Below are 16229 nucleotides of genomic sequence, written 5' to 3'. Positions count from 1 at the left end.
AAAATTTTCTTTAAACACAGACAGACCTGCACATGCTCAAGTAAGTATCCGTACACTGGGGCCCCCAAACCCCAAGCCGTAAAACAAGGCTCATGGACTTTATCATGGAGAGGTTCTCTAATGCAGGATTTAGAAATAATCCATATAGACTTGAGGGAAAAGTTTGCTTCAAAAGATTATAGGTGGTCAGAAACAATTAGCAGCTAAGTGTGCCCCTTTGACCACAGAACAAATCTGCAAGTTGGATAGAATTACTTAGTGCTCTCCTTTGACCACTGGACACTGTGTGCTCCAAACTATCTTAGTGCCTGCATAGTTCATATTGAGCTACTGTTTTGGGCAGTATATAGGCAATAGGATCAGTATCTTCTTACGAGTGTTTGGAATATTAACAGAAAAAGATGAGTCATTAGCATAGAAAGCAGGATTGATTTCTTCTTTGCTATCACTTAGGGATATTCATCCAGCTCATCCAAAAGCTGCAGTAACCCAATATTAAAAGAGATCCAAGCCACTGCTGATATCACTAATGAATGAGAAATCGTGTGTCAGGCTATCCCTCCTGTTCCCTCCGATTTTAAAAGGGGAATTGTCCTAAAACTTGGCATACGGATGAGTAAGCTAAGAGAAGTCTCTCCCTCATCCACTCATTCATTCAGCACATGTTAATGCAGCTTCTCCTATGCCAGGTTTCGAGCTTGGTAGCTGGTGAAGAGCCAGCAGCTTGGTTTCATCAGAAAAGTGGTGAGAGATGAAACTAGTTAGTTGGTAAATGGTGAGACAATGATGGGCCTTCTATACCATGTCAAGGAATGTGAGCTCTGCCCTAAAGGTGATAGAGAGATGCTGAAAGATTTTAACTAAGGCAGCAGCATTTTTAATAAGCATATGAAAATGATCGTGTTGGCAGATCTGTGAAAAATGAATTAGAAGAGAATATGAAGCAGTGAATTAGGTCAAACAGTTATTGTAAGAAATTATTTCAGCTTAGAACTGACAGTGGTTCTAGGGACATGGAAGAGGGAACAGAATCAAGAGATACCAGAACTGGGTGATCAATCAGATGTGGAAGGAAAGTCTACAAAGATTCTAAAATTTCCATTTGGCAAACTGGAACAAAGTGGCAGGTAAAGTATGGATATGGTGTGTGACTGTGTCAATCCTTTCATTGCAGATATGGTAGATATGAAAAAAATGGACCCCTTACACTTAAGCCATTGTTAGCCTTCTGTTACTTGAAGTCAAATGCATTCATAATTAATATGGTAAAGGAGGCTACTTATATTATAGAGAGGAGAAAATAAATATGATTACGTCTATAGACATAGAGAACCTGTTGGATTAAAAAAATTCTAAATAAGAAGGAATCACAAGAAACTTCTTAAGTATAATGAAGATATTTTATCAGAAACTAAATGCAAAAATTATTCTTTAAAAGTAATATACTAAAGTCATGCCTAATACAATCAGGAACAAAATGGACATGCTGACATTAATAATCAGTAAGAAAAAGAAGGAAAGTGTGAGTATTGGAGAAGAACCAAAATAGTCATTACTTGCAGACACTCCACAATACAAATAATACAGAACAGTAACTTCGATCATTGATAACTGCAACAAAAGATAAGAACAACATAGGATCATGGCAGCAATGCTGGCAGTATTGGAAAATCGGGGATTTTAGGATAAATTGTGACAAAATCATACCTTGGGATGTTAATGCTATCTCTGTGTCTATCTCTCTAACATGGAAATTTTTCATGGCATGATGCTGACTACAAAGTAAATTGCATAAGAGTATATAGATTAGTTCCACTACCTTGGGATGTTAGTGCTATCTCTGTATCTATCTAACATGGAAATTTTTCATGGCATGATGCTGACTACAAAGTAAATTGCATAAGAGTATATAGATTAGTTCCACTAAAATACACATGAATATCTTCAGGCAAAGTTATTGTATGTTTCCTTTAACATGCCACCAGTCACAAAATTGCAACATATGAGTATAATTAATTCAAAGAGCAAACTTTGAAAGAGTTGCCACAAAACTAAAATTGTCTCTTCGTTCAGGGGACACCATTAGGGTCCTTGAGGATTTTTTTGGTTATCATACCTGTTCTAAGTCCCACTATTTTGTATGGAGACACATGGAAGCACCTGATTTACAATTTCAAGAAGGAAGAAAGTTATGGGGTTCCCTGCTGTTGTTCTGATGAACTCAGTAGGGGTGGAGAACTTTGCAACGAACTTTGTCTATTCTCTTCTGCCCTCAAGCAGAGTTTAGTTGCCAAGCAACTAGATAACCACAGGAGACTATGTGGTATAGAATTTTTGGAAGCCTAACATTGGTTTATGGTGGAAAACGCAATTCAATTGATTAAAAAAAATGGACAATGCAAAGAATAACCCAGAAGAAAGTCATTTGCAGATACATGGCACATCAGAAAGGGTTTTATACCTGAATGTACCTGAGGTTGTGCCTTCCAACAAAGTAACATTGAAATTTACCAATTCGTTGGAATTTGGTCACAACTTTTAAAAAATTGTCCTGAGAATTTCCATAGCGCCTGTTGCAGCAATTATCTCTAAATTGTGTTATTCATTATTTCAGTTGTTTTCTGCTAATTATATTAAGTTCATCTTCTACTTTGTAATTTTAACAGCCCACAAAAAAACAGTATGTTAAAAACTGTAGGTTTGCTTAACGTTTATTTAGATGGAAAGACAGTTTTGGGTAGGAATTATTTTCAGTTTACTTAACTAGACTTTATTTCCAGAAAATCTGAGAATCGAAAATATGAGTATTAAAGACTAAATAAGTTATACAGGCAGAAATGTATTTTTAAATGCTTTGCCTTTGCAGGGGTTACTGCTACCATAGCCAAACACAAAACCACACCCCTTTCAGACGCAAATTACAAAAATTACAAGGAATTATCTTGGGGTTTATTGTTTTGTGTCAAAATCATCTGCAAATAATGTAGTTAGAAGGATTAGAAAGTAAGATGACAAGAGGAGCATCCAGCAAGTCGATAACTGACCACATTCAATACCCATTAATGCCCCGTGAAGTCTGTACTCCATGAAGCTCTGGACAACTACAATAAATGTACATGAAACATCTTGAACTACTGACTAACAAGCAAACCACATTTTAAGGCATGTCAAAATAAGGTCACTGATTTTTCTATGTTGTTACCTTATGGCTGATCACACATGGAAACACGGGTAGACATCTCAAGGGCTATTTGCTGAAGGTTTATCAATGAGATTAGAGTCCCTCTGAATGGCCCGTTCCTTAATTATATAGCCATTGCGTGATCAGAGGCAATGTCTTTGCCAATGCAATTAACATTTTTTTTATTGTGAGATTAACTGGATTTGAATCGCCTGCATAGTTTGCTTATAAGGTTAATCTCTCTTGAGATAGCAGTGTTCTTTGGCAGCGTGGTACTATGTAAAGTACAGGTCTCAAGTAGCCAGGTTAATTTAGTTCCAAATTGGCATTGTGGAAAATCCAGCTTTGTATGCAACTGTAATAAAATCAAATGCCAAGTCTCCTTGTGGTTATGTCAATAATATTCAGAAATCAAAATATTCACTTCAACCCCAAAACCATAAATCTGAAATGTGGTTGCATAATATCTCTTAACTTTCTTACTTACATGCTACAGTGAAGGAAATTAAGTGTCCAGAGAACAAATTTCTTTCAACTGTATTCAGTCATTGACTATGGCTGTAAAATTGGCAAAGGCTATGCTGTGACTGCTATTACTAGGACAACCTTAACAATTTAAAAATAAGCTTTGCTTGACATTATAAAAGTAGCATTATGGCAATAATTATATAGGTAGAGTCCTTTAGGTCCTCTAAGACCAAAGCTATGCAGTAAAAGCACATGAGACCTAACCACTGCTTGTAAATCTTAACTTCAGTGACCCAGAAGGATCCACCACCCAGTAGTGTCTATTAAACTGGAAAGTGAGATGGCTAGTCGTAGTATGTCTCCTTTTCTAAATGGGTATGTGTGAGGGGCAGGGGGTTATGATAGCCATTGAATGCGAATTACTGTGCCCTTCCAATACAGACTGGATGATAATGATCAGTCTGCCTGACTGGGATTAAATAAATCCTTGCTGCACTAATTTCTCTTCTTGCCAAGAATTTTCTTTGTCTGAAAGAAACCATCCTGTGACGCAAAAGCAAACATAGGTAAATATTCTCAGAGGGAAAAGAATGCCTTTCTCACCATGCTTTAGAGGCAAAGTTCCGTGTTATTGCTGAGATGATATGATATGAGAGTCATACTGAAGGCAGGGGACCTGTCTATTCATTTCCCTAGCTCTATTTAAACACTCAGAGCCTGGCACATAGTAGGTGTTCAAAAGGTATTTATTAAATAAGTGAACAAATGAGAAATATTTTGCTGTTTTAAAGTTTGCAAGTTAATATTATTTAAAAGAACTAAATTGCTCTTAACAATCACCTTGATTTTAATAACATCTTATGTTTTAAATTCTTAAATGAAGGCCACAAGTTATCAATAACACACAGATATTTCCTAAGGTTTGGTTCTGAGATTTCTTCCCTCATAGCTTTGTCCCACGGTATCTCAACTACACTCAGGCCATCAACTATTACCTCTCACTCAATAACTGATATCAATACAACCAGACCCAACCTCTATCCTCATCCCGAAGAAAATAGTCATTTGAAGAAAGCCTCCAGTGTAAAAGACAGAACAATGCAGGCGAGAGGTCAGGGAAAGGAACTTAGAAGAAAAGGAGGAATGCATCATGAGAAAATTTTATTTTAAAAAAAAGAATATTGTTAAAATCCTGAGATGCAAGATAAGTTAAAACATCCATGAAATAAGAACAAGATGCTATAAATAAGGAATATTTCAAGAAAAGAAAGATCTGGGAGGTTTAACATCTCATTAATGAATTTATGCTCGACAGAGAAATGGAATAGAAAAAATGGACAGTATATTTCATTGACTTGCATGAACAGAGCGTTTTTAGATTGAGATTGCTCAGTAAGTGTCCAACCAGCAAAAGAAAAAAAGTGCCAAAATGAGGCATGGTATTGAAACATTTCAGAACCATGGGATAAAGAGAAGGTACTAAGTAAAGTTTGGAAAGAGAAAAAAAAAGGAAAATGATCGCATAGGGATCAAAAGTACAGTAGACTCCTCAACAGTAACGATGGAAGCAAAATGATATTGAAGTGGCGACCTTAATATTTCGAGCAAAAATATTTTTTTAAACTTGAATTCTATAACCAGCCGGAGTATCCATTAAGTTTTGGATTGAATAAAGATAGTTTGGTCTGGAATGTGCTCTAGGCTCTAGTCAAGGAGAAATCAGGAGAGAAACACTGTTCTGAATATAGAAGTTAAACAAGAAAAAAAAAATACAGGATATAGGAAACAGGGAATCCAGCATCAAAGGAAAGGGAAGATGAATATCAGAATGAAGTTTCTGGGGTAGATCTAAATAGAATCCAGCCTGGTTGGACAGGGCAGAAGTCTGACGCCTCCAGGATGGCTGTAGCAAGAGTAGACTTAATAGCTAAATAGAATTTAGAGAATTTTAAACCTTCTGTGGAAGATTTCAAGAAGAATTCATGACAGGCATAGATAAACATAAGTAAAAGGAAAAATGGATTTATTATTAATTCAAAGAAGACCAAATATAGTGCCAGAAAAGTAATGCCATTATAATAGCATAACACTTAGCTCACAGTCAATATTTACAACGTTATAATAACTTAAATTCTAAATATTAATACAGTCAATGTTTCTAAAGTCAATATACTGAAAAGACAAGGAAGGGAAAAGACAAAAAGAAGGGAAAGTACAGGTGAGAAGTTGGAGAGGGGAGTATAAGTGGGCCAAATCATCATCTTCCAAAATAAGAAGTTAAAATGTATAAAATTGCAGAATAAGCACATAGAAATACGGAAATAAATTCCAGAAGAAAAAGATAAAACAGGCTTACAGGAATGTTCAAAGATGAGAAATGTGTGTGTGTGTGTATGTGTGTTGGGAGGAGGGGAGGTTGCAAGCTCTTTCTGTATTTCATCATAAGTTTTGCAATACTTCTAATGTCTATTAGAAATGTAACACAGAAAATTTTTTTTCATGTATTACTTTTACAAACATTTAAAAATCATTAGGAAACAATTCTTATTTTTAGTTGCTTTTTAATGACAGTTAAATTCTAGATAACAGATATCCCAAACCTACCCATAACTGGAAATTTAATTATGTACTTCAACTCTAGTTTCTCTGTCTTCAGGATCTCTAGAATTTAGTTAACATATGTAAATTGCTACAAAGTATTCTTTATGAAGACATCTAGACTGTGCCATAGATTTTAGTGTCCTTCTGCAGTGTGATGCCTACTTCTAATTTTTAGATTTGGTACCGCCACTTAACTAGGATGCTACTTTATGGTCAGCAAATATTAAAGAAGAACAAACAGCATAAATGACTCTGAGAGTATGGCAGAGTAACATTTTGAAAATTAAGTCACACTGATTAAGACTTTTCCTAAAGCGCAGATTTTTAAAGCATAATTTGCAATTTTCAAACTAAAAAACTTCTAAGTCCAATCCCACTTATTAAAGAGTCAAAATACTTGCAGATGGCTATTGTATTGGTAAGGACCCTTTAACCTTTTCATTGGTTTCCTTGCCATTATAAGTGAATTATATTTTTGAACAATTAAATATCATCAGTTACTTTTTCTGTATTATATATCTTAAAGATGGAGTTGCAAAGGACATTTAAAAACTTCCATTTAAAAGCTGGAAGAGTACAGAGTTGTCATAGTAGCCAGAGTTTTAAAGGCAGAAGTGTTGCTACATGAAAATAGAATTGAGAGAGGAGAGGTAAACTGTCACTAACCAGCTTTACATTTATAAACCTCCCACCAGAGATAGAATATCTAACAACGATTAAATACAGATAGGTTTACTAGAAAACATTTTCTGGATATAGAGCATCAAAATAAACTAAAGAAGGCCTCATTATACATAGCACACTAGTTATCTTATTTTCTCTAAGAACTGGGGAATCAAGGTACAGGAGGGGGTCTTTCCCATGCAATACTTGTCACAATCTTGATTTAGACCATCACTACTCTTTTTATGTTCTATTTCTAGGTTTGGATGTTGTTTTCTTATCAATTATGGAATTTTAGTTTTTCCCTCAACTTAATATTGTACTTAGGTCAGTTCTGACTAGTTTACACCATGAGATAAACGTTTCTCAGCTTCCTAAACAAATTGTTCCAGAAGAACTGCCTGTAGACAAATTCAATCTTTTTGGTTTATAGCTACTTTCAAAATAATTTAGAAGTCCCCCCTGTAACTCCTGACATATTTAGGGATATCCTTCAGTTCTCATCATATTTTTAGAGAAAGTAGGGTGAATATTTCATAACACAAGTCACATTTGGTAAGTCTAATTGTTTGGGTAATAACACTAAACCCTTTCAATTTTCTTCTGAAGGCAATATATACTGCTGTAATGAAACATTTTTCTGTTCCAAAGCTGGTGGTAGCTACAGAAGAATAGAGATGAGTGTTTCTTTAAATAGAATAGCTGTACTTGTGGGTTTTCAATGCTAATGTTCAGTGACCGCTAATTTCATATCTTAGCAGGCAAAACTGTATTTTATTCATTACGGAGTGAAGCACATTTTGAGACTCTTATAGATAGATAACTGCATGAAATGTAAGGGCAAACTGATATTGTCTGAGCTCTCTGTAGGACAGAAATTTACATGCATACTTTGAACAGTTTTATTTTTACTGTTCAATTCCTTTAATGAATTATGGGATCCTGGTTTTGTCATTTGGGACTTCAAGCTGCTTAGTATCCACAAGGAGTATTACCAGAGATTACCTGATACTCAGAGCAATTGAAAAGAGAGGCCTGCACTCTAGTACATATTCATAAACCACACCTAACCTCTAAATGTAATGGAAACCATAATATGGCTCTCTTTTGCATCACAGCACGGGATCCCATTATACCATGGGTGGCACATCCCCAACTGCAAAAGAAGTCTCTTTAGGGATGTATGCCAGATTCTGATGCTACCTCAGTGTGTTCTGGAGTAATGACATAGGATCTTATCATACCATGCACAGATTCAGAAGATTATTTTACTGGCACACACAAAAAAGTAATTTGAAATTCACAATTATCTCTTGCATTTAAAAAAGAAATCATAATATCTGCAATAGTGACTCTTTTATTCAAATATATATAGAGAGATAGATATACACATGCATCTATATATGTGTGTGTATATACATATGTGTATGTGTTTGTGAGTGCATTTGTGAGTATACATATATATTTCCATACAGATACTTGAATGGGACTTCAATGTCATCTAAAGGAATGTTTCATTTTCCAGCATCTTTAGGATCCCCATTTTCCCCAATTTTCTGTCATTGTATTTCTCTTTCAATTTTCCACAGCTGCCCTGTAGCATTTTCCTTACTTTCGTTTAATTGGCCATCTTTACTACCTCCAATTTTCTCCTTCCTAATGCTTTCTCCACTATTTCTGTGATACAGATCTAATCACGTTTTCACTAACTAATTGAATTACTCCAGCTAAAGAGTCCTTTGGTTTTTAAGTTGAAGAAACATGAATATTATAGCAAAATAGTTGATCAATTTTTTTCTAATTTTGATTGCATGTGTATAACTAGCAAGCTAGTCTTTTCATCATGAGGTAAAACTGAAAATAGCTCAATCTGAAATTTTTTAAATTAGAAAACAAGTGAAATGGCTATACACTGCACTCTCTAATTTTTAAAAACCTTACCCTGTGTCATGCACATAATAAATACTTCATAAATGTATCACAATGGAATGAGTGATAAACTTTAAAGGTATATAATCTCTCAAATAGATTTTGAGAAAGGACAGTTTTTTACATCCTGATGAAAGGCAAAATCCTATAAATATATATGAATAAAGTAGGTAAATTAATGTTTCAAAAGTTTAATTTTCTTCACATCAAAGATTTCATCTGAAAGACAGAACCAGAAAACAAGACAATTCTAGTCTATTGAGCTCACCACAAGTCATAAGTAACTGTCCCTGTATGGCCTGGTGTTTGGTATTAGCAAAAATATTTAAAGGAAAAGGAAAAGTAGGTAGTAAATAGCAATTTATAATTTAAAAGAGAGTTTTACCAAAGACAGTCAGCTCTGCTGGATCACTGTCTCTTTCTCCCACCATATTGGTGCCAACACAGGTATACATCCCTGCATCACTTTTCCTGGTATTGGAGATCATTAGTTTTCCACCACGGATCTGTTAAAATTGAAAAAAAAGAAAATGGAAAGGAAAAGAAACAGAGAAAGAAAGGTCACTAATAAATAATTTTAAATCTTTAAGCACATTTTTTTTCTCTAAAAGAAATAGCTGAGTGTCTAAGACACAAAACTCTCCAACTATTTTGGTATCTGCATGTGTACTTTCTTCTCTCAAATTCACCCTCAATATAAGCCTCCATATTCCCTTTCTAGAGAATGCTTCTTTAAGGCAGTCTTCCTCTCTCTCGCCTGGTCCTATTTTGAATCTTGTGACTGCCCCCATTAAACCACAGTGGTTGGTCTTCACTCTGAGATTCTGTTGAATGAATTTCTATTGACGTTTGTTGTCAGAACGAAGTACTAGATATCTGCTTTGGATAATATAACGAAATCTAATTGACTCAGAAGAATTCAATGAGTATTTGTTGAGTACCTCTATGGGCTGGGTGGTGTTCTAGGCCTTTGAGATTCAATAGTCAACCAAATAGTAAAAATCTCTGCTTTCATGGAGTTTACATCTCAATTGTTAGTATTAAAATTATCTTTTCCTCATCTTAACTATATTTATGAGATAGTTTTTGAAGAGGAGGTCAGGTTGAATAAAAACAAAATTTTTTTTTGAATGATGAGTATGACTTGGTACAAACCATTGGCTTCTAATATGTGGTCCCTAAATGTTTCTTAAATGAGAAGCATTTTTGTTTGAATAAACAAGTGTAATAATGTTAAAATGTCTGTTAGTTAAAGGGTACATTAAAGCAGAATAAGGTTTTCAGTAAGTGAATCATCAACTTATAGCTTCTTTTCCAATAAAATTTTTTTTTATTATTTATCTAGTTCAACAATCTTAACTTTACAATGACTGAGTGTTCTTAAAGAGATATGTGATAAGAATATGCTGGTTTCCTCCTTTAATTTTAATTTCATGGGCAGACAAAACTCAAGTAGGTACGTTTTCATCAGACTTATTCAGGCTCTAATACTAGCCATGTCATAGAAAGGGATTTTCAACATTTTTTTTTTTTTTTACTTAGGAAGAAAACATAGTCAACCTATTCTCAACTGTATGCAGTAGAGCATAATAAATGATAGGTGTGTGTGACACCTGAGTGTGACAATATGATTTGATTTGATTTGACCAGTGGAACTAAAGCAACATTTCACCAGAAGAAAGGCACTCGCATATAGGGACTTGCCTTCTCTTGCTGCAGTTGGAACCCTGAGACCAGTATGAGAACCAGCCTGCTGGAAAATGAGAGGCCGTGAGGAGAAGAACCAAGATGGCCAGCTGAGAGACAGTCAATGGCCAGCCATGTGAGTAAAGTTATCCTAGATCATCCCAGCTGCCAGCACACGTTTAAACAAGCCACAGAAGCATGAGAAAGCCTAGCAAAGATGAACCAAGCTAGCCCAGAGCAAAGAACTGTCAGCTTACCCCCAGAATCATAGTGTAAATGCAATGGTTATTATAAATCACAGTATTTTGGGGTGATTTGTTACAAAACAAAAGCTAAATGATTACAAACATGAAAAAGATCTTGAACAGGAGCACATTTTCATAAGTTTGGTACCCGAGCACAGACCATTGGGAACCAAATTATCTTTCACTGTAGATCGTCACAGTGTCAATAGTTCAAGCCAGAATCATATGGAATATGTTATGATCTTTTGCATGGACTCTCTCGTCCTGTGTTATGATGTAATCACAATGTACACATAAGAATAAAACCTCATTTACAAGATATTTTTAAAGAGAATAGACACCCAGAAAATGTGGACTTTTTGATAGAAATGGTACATTTGTTTCATTGAGACATTATTTTAAATAAAATATATTAATTCTCAGTTATTGTACTGAGTATAAAAATTATACTAAGAACCATGTCAGAAAGTTGAGGCATTATCTACTATTTCAGTGGACTGCTCTAACAAACTTCACATACACATGTTGAATGGATCCTCTGAAAAAATAAAATAACTATATGCCATTTCTCTACCTTTTTACCATTTTCTGGGTGTTCCATTTTGAAGAATAATTGACTGATTAACCTGATCATCCATTTCCCTTGAAAACAGACTATTTTTCTACAAGGGTTAAACTGTAAAACCGGGCAGTTATTTTTACATTGATTTTTACCTTCTATCTCTTAAACTGTGAAATGAGTTCTCATACAATATTTTAGTTATAAATATTACATTGGAAAAACTGGAAAAGAGCTTGAAATATTTATCACCTCAAATTATTTCCTCTTATAATTTTGAAAGTAGTATGAAAAGAAATGTTCTAGTTAATACAGTTTATGGCCATCATTTACACTTTGACACATGTATTGCATGATCAATAGATGCATTTGGAGATCTTAAAAAGAGCTTCGACATTAGTATTCTACTGCAAAGATATATTTACATATTCAGATTGGTCCAGTTATTAATATATCATATACTATTTGAAGCCTCATTCCAAAGTTTTTATTTTTGGTTATCTTTTTTCAGTCCTTTCAATACAGTGTAAATAGTAATTAGCACTCAACCACAGTTCTACAACTTTATTACCAAGAAATAATAAATAATATAAATAAAATATTATAAATAATATAAGTAATATAATAAAATACATCCATTTCAAGCCTTGATATTCAATCTCTCTAGGGGTCCATTTTAGTTTAACTCACACTTATTCTTTCTTCCTTGTCATCAATTCGAATTTTATCTTTTTTCCAGTAGATGGTGGGTTCTGGGTGTCCCCGGGGAGGTTGGCACTCCAGGATTGCAGGCTCTCCGGCTGCCACTACAACATCTGTGGGATTTTGCCGGAAGTCATCTCGTAACACTGAAGAAAAACAATTGTAGTAAAAGAAAACTCAATGACAGTAACTTTAGCTTTCTCTTGCAAAAGGTAACTTCAAGTCTTAACTTACTTTGTTCTAATAAAATTTACTGGTATTTACTGAGAACAGAACCATGCCCATCTTAAAATATGTTAGAGCCAATCTAAGCGCTTCATCAACAGGGAAATGATTAACTCTATGACTATGAACCTTTGCTATAAAATTTGTGTTTAAAATGAGATAAGCCTAAAGAAAATAAGATGAGACACATTCATGATATAGTTTTGACATTTAATACAAACTCAAAATGCAAAACTGTTTATGTAGTATGATCCCATTTTCTATTTAAAAAGCATATACGTATACATACACGTGTATAAATGCATTAAAATAAGTTGTTATACTTGTTATATTTAAAGCCCTGAAACAAGTCATGTGCACGTGGTCTGGGAGCATGTATGCCTGTTCAGTCTGGGAGGGGAAGTGGGGTGAGAACTCCTTGAGAAAGCCCTTTCTCGTGACATGAATATGGACAAGATCCACACTGTTTTCATTACACTTCTGAAGATAGACTCATTGTTCACCCTTGCAATGCACTAGCACCCACATACACAGGGCTACATTTTCATTCCGTCTGCATCTCCACCTGCCGAGCGACATCTGGGCAGCGTGACATTGGGAGCAGAGATATCCCTTATAGCGGTTTTGCCAGTCTGAATTTCCCCTCCTTTCATTAGGAGAACAGCAGGTTGGACCTCCGTTGTAACCCGAAAATCTGGCATGCCTGGGTCTCCAAATGTCACCTATCTATCTGTGCACTTTTCTTCCCCTGGCAAAATGAAAAGCCTGGAGAAATGACTCGGTCCTATCGGACTGCAGAATGCTGGTCTTATTTAGCAAATAAGGACTATATCTATTTTAGGGTAAACATTAGAAAAAGCAGTTGAGAAAACAGGTGAAGGAGATTAAAGGGTACAAGCTACCAGTTATAAAATAAATAAGTTACAAGGAAGTAATGTACAGCACAGGGAATATAGTCAATATTTTATAATAACTTTGTATGGTGTGTAATCTGTGAAAATATTTAATCACTACTTGTACACCTGAAACTAATATAACATTGTAAGTCAACAATACTTCAATAAAAAATGTAGTTGAGACCAGCTAATACACCATATAACACAACTGCCTCTGCTTTTTGTAACTGCCTTCACTTTTCCTATTCTTTGATATTCTAACACAGACAAGGTTTTCTCCCAATGTACCTTGGGGTAAAATAATAACCCCCCAACACAAATATATGCGTGTATATGTATATGTATATGTGTTATACACGTGTACATATATATACACACCTGCGTACATATATACATATGAACACACACATACATTTTCTATAGATAAATTGGTCAGCTACTTAAAATCAAAATCGGGCAGCTTGTGCTAACTGGTTATGTAAATCACCTGCTGCAAATGTGGATTAGGTCAAACCAACTGCCTCCCGTGTCCTGTAATGAGACCCACGTCAGCACTCTGCTTCCTTGTTGGGCCAAGTCTCCAGGTTAATTGTCATTCTCCAAATAAATAAAAATCCCCTGTCCTGAAAATAGGTCCAGAGAGACAACTGAGTGACTTTTAAGGCTTTTCTTTTCTTGTCTCTTGCAACATGGTTTTCCATCTTAATGAAGTCATGACCTTTTATGAGATTAGAGAACCTTGTCTCCTATTGAAGGAGCAGTAAGAAAGAATTCAGCACAAATTGCTCACTCTTAGTTTATAAGCTGATTAATTTACTGCTTTAGCTGCTGAGGAAATGTGTTCCATTTTAGCACAATGAACTGCACATTTTTCGGTTCTCTTGTCTAACTGGCAAGAAGGATGTGATTTATATGCATAGGGGTTTGCTTCTGAATGTGCTGAGGGAAGTGTGCATTTAAATATGATGTTCATGCAGGAGGGTAAGAAGGGGTTCACACTGTGCTTCCCTATTGCAGGTAAATCCTCAAGGTAGAGCAAGCTGGTGACTCATTTATATCCTGAATACAGAACAGCTGCCTATTTATGCAATGTTAAGACCAGCAAAACTATGGTAACAGGGTGGTGAGCACCCCTACAATATCCGGTACTGGCAGCAAGTGGTGTTTTGGCAGGCTCTCAATCTAGTCCAAAATGACACATCTGGACAGTTGGAGAACCTTCTCCAGAACTGGTCTCCTGACAAGTAAGCCAAAAAGCCTCTGCTCAAATGGTACTTAGGACCACTGCAAATGATTCAGAAACAGTATTACATCAATCTGCAACAAGCCAAATTAAGAGGAAAAAAAAAAAAAAAAAGGTCCTTTGATATGGGGGATAAAAAGGAGGAAAATATCATAACAAACTAGGGGCTGCTGCTCTTAAACAATATAACGTGTGTTTATGGCGTTGACAAAAAAAGAAAATGACTCCAATTTGCAAATGAAGCCAAGAAATCTAACATCAACTGTAATTTTAGGCTTTCCGACTATTCACCCAGAGAGTAGAGTGAGATAATAGTATAATTGGTACTGCACCCTCTTCAACTTGTAAAATGCTCTCTGGGGTTTATAGAGTAATTCATTTTTGCTTAGTGATACCATTTCTTTTACATCTTTGGGGATAATAAAATGTGTTTCTTCTCTCTCTCTCTCTCTCTCTCTCAAATAAAACATTCAAGAGAAAAACAACGCTTTCAGCAGGTTCTAGCATAGCAAACAAATATAGAATCTGTCTTAGGAAATAGAAAGTCATTTTTACTCATCTCAAATTGTATAAATGTTCTGATACCTGCTTCTGTGTTTCTGATGTTTGTATACCCATTCACAAATGTAAACAAAATAAAATGCAATATTTATTGTTTACAAATTTTTGCTAATTATTCATTTCTGTCTTGGATTTTGCCCTCTGCTTTATGGCAAGTGATAAAAAATAGAAGGTGTTCCCTACAGTAAAGGATTTATGTATGTTAGATAACGGGAACTAAAACAGTCCTGTAAATGTAAAAAAGCAAAGCAAGTCCAAATTGAGTCTATATTCTTTTTCTCATTAAGCTCCTATTCTAAAAAGAGCTGGAAGCCATATTTTCAATGAGGCTTGACAACTAAGCCAAAACAAGAACATGCAGCAATATGTGTTTACCTAAAGCTCCAAACAAGTCTTTAAATAGGGTGAAGAGAAATAAACATGATGAACTGAAAAGAATCTGGTTAAAAAGACAAAAGCTGGGGGCAGGGTAGAGGTAAGTTGTACTTTAAAGAAAAAAAGATATAATAGGCACACTTTTGATATAGTACTTGCTTGCAGATCTAAGTTTAGAATACAAGGGTTCAAATCTCCATGGGGGAAAAAGAGAAATCTAGTTGGCTAGAACCCAAATGTTCATTTCTCTATATGAGCTGAAAACACAAATGAGACTTCACTAAGCTAGCCATAACCTGGGTTAGACTTGAATTCTCTTTACATTGACATGCACGGTGACTTAGAAAGTTATTCTGGAAGATCAATAAATTCTGAATTACTACTGTGTTTGATATGATAGAGTTCATATTCATGACATAAAGATTTGTAACAAATTAATTCAATTCTACAAGAAGACACTGAATACTACAATGCGCTTGGCAGTGTCTTATAAAGTGGTTAAGGAATACTGTATAAAACAGAAATGACATGACGGTGCCTGTGGTAGGCTTGTTCTCTAACGCTCCACAATAACCTCTCCCTCTTGGTATTTATTTCTTTGTCTCATCCCCTCCCCTTAACTGTGGGCTGGACCTGGTGACATGCCTTTAATGAAGTGATGGAATGTCATTTCAAAAATTAGGTGACAAAAGGTCGTAAGTTTCATCTTTTTGGTTCTGTCTGTCTTTCTGTCTGTCTCTCTCCCTCTCTCCTCATGTGCTTACTCTGATCATACAAGATGCCACACTGCTCGATGTAGAGGCCCATTTGGCAATGACCCGAAGGCAGCTTTTAGCCAACGGTAAGCAAGGAACTGAGGCTTCAGTCCACATCCCTTGAGAGCTCAAATCCTGCC

General features: G+C 35.3%; 1 protein-coding gene across 1 annotated transcript in view; it reads right to left on the bottom strand.

Moving 5' to 3' along the window:
- ROBO2 (roundabout guidance receptor 2) overlaps positions 1–16229 on the bottom strand; it is a 574540-nt gene that overhangs the window by 149792 nt on the left and 408519 nt on the right. The window contains exons 3-4 of the mRNA XM_029214217.1: positions 12023–12180; positions 9228–9348 (exon numbers count right to left, since the gene is read on the bottom strand). Of these exons, the coding sequence (XP_029070050.1) occupies positions 9228–9348; positions 12023–12180 (279 nt within the window). The remainder of the gene's footprint in view (positions 1–9227; positions 9349–12022; positions 12181–16229) is intronic.

This window comes from Monodon monoceros, unplaced genomic scaffold, assembly GCF_005190385.1.
Source record: "Monodon monoceros isolate NGI ecotype Baffin Bay Population unplaced genomic scaffold, NGI_Narwhal_1 Super_Scaffold_11, whole genome shotgun sequence".
NCBI classification, from domain to species: Eukaryota; Metazoa; Chordata; class Mammalia; order Artiodactyla; family Monodontidae; genus Monodon; species Monodon monoceros.
Note: the sequence above shows the minus strand (reverse complement) of the source record. Positions and strands in the feature narration are given on the sequence as shown.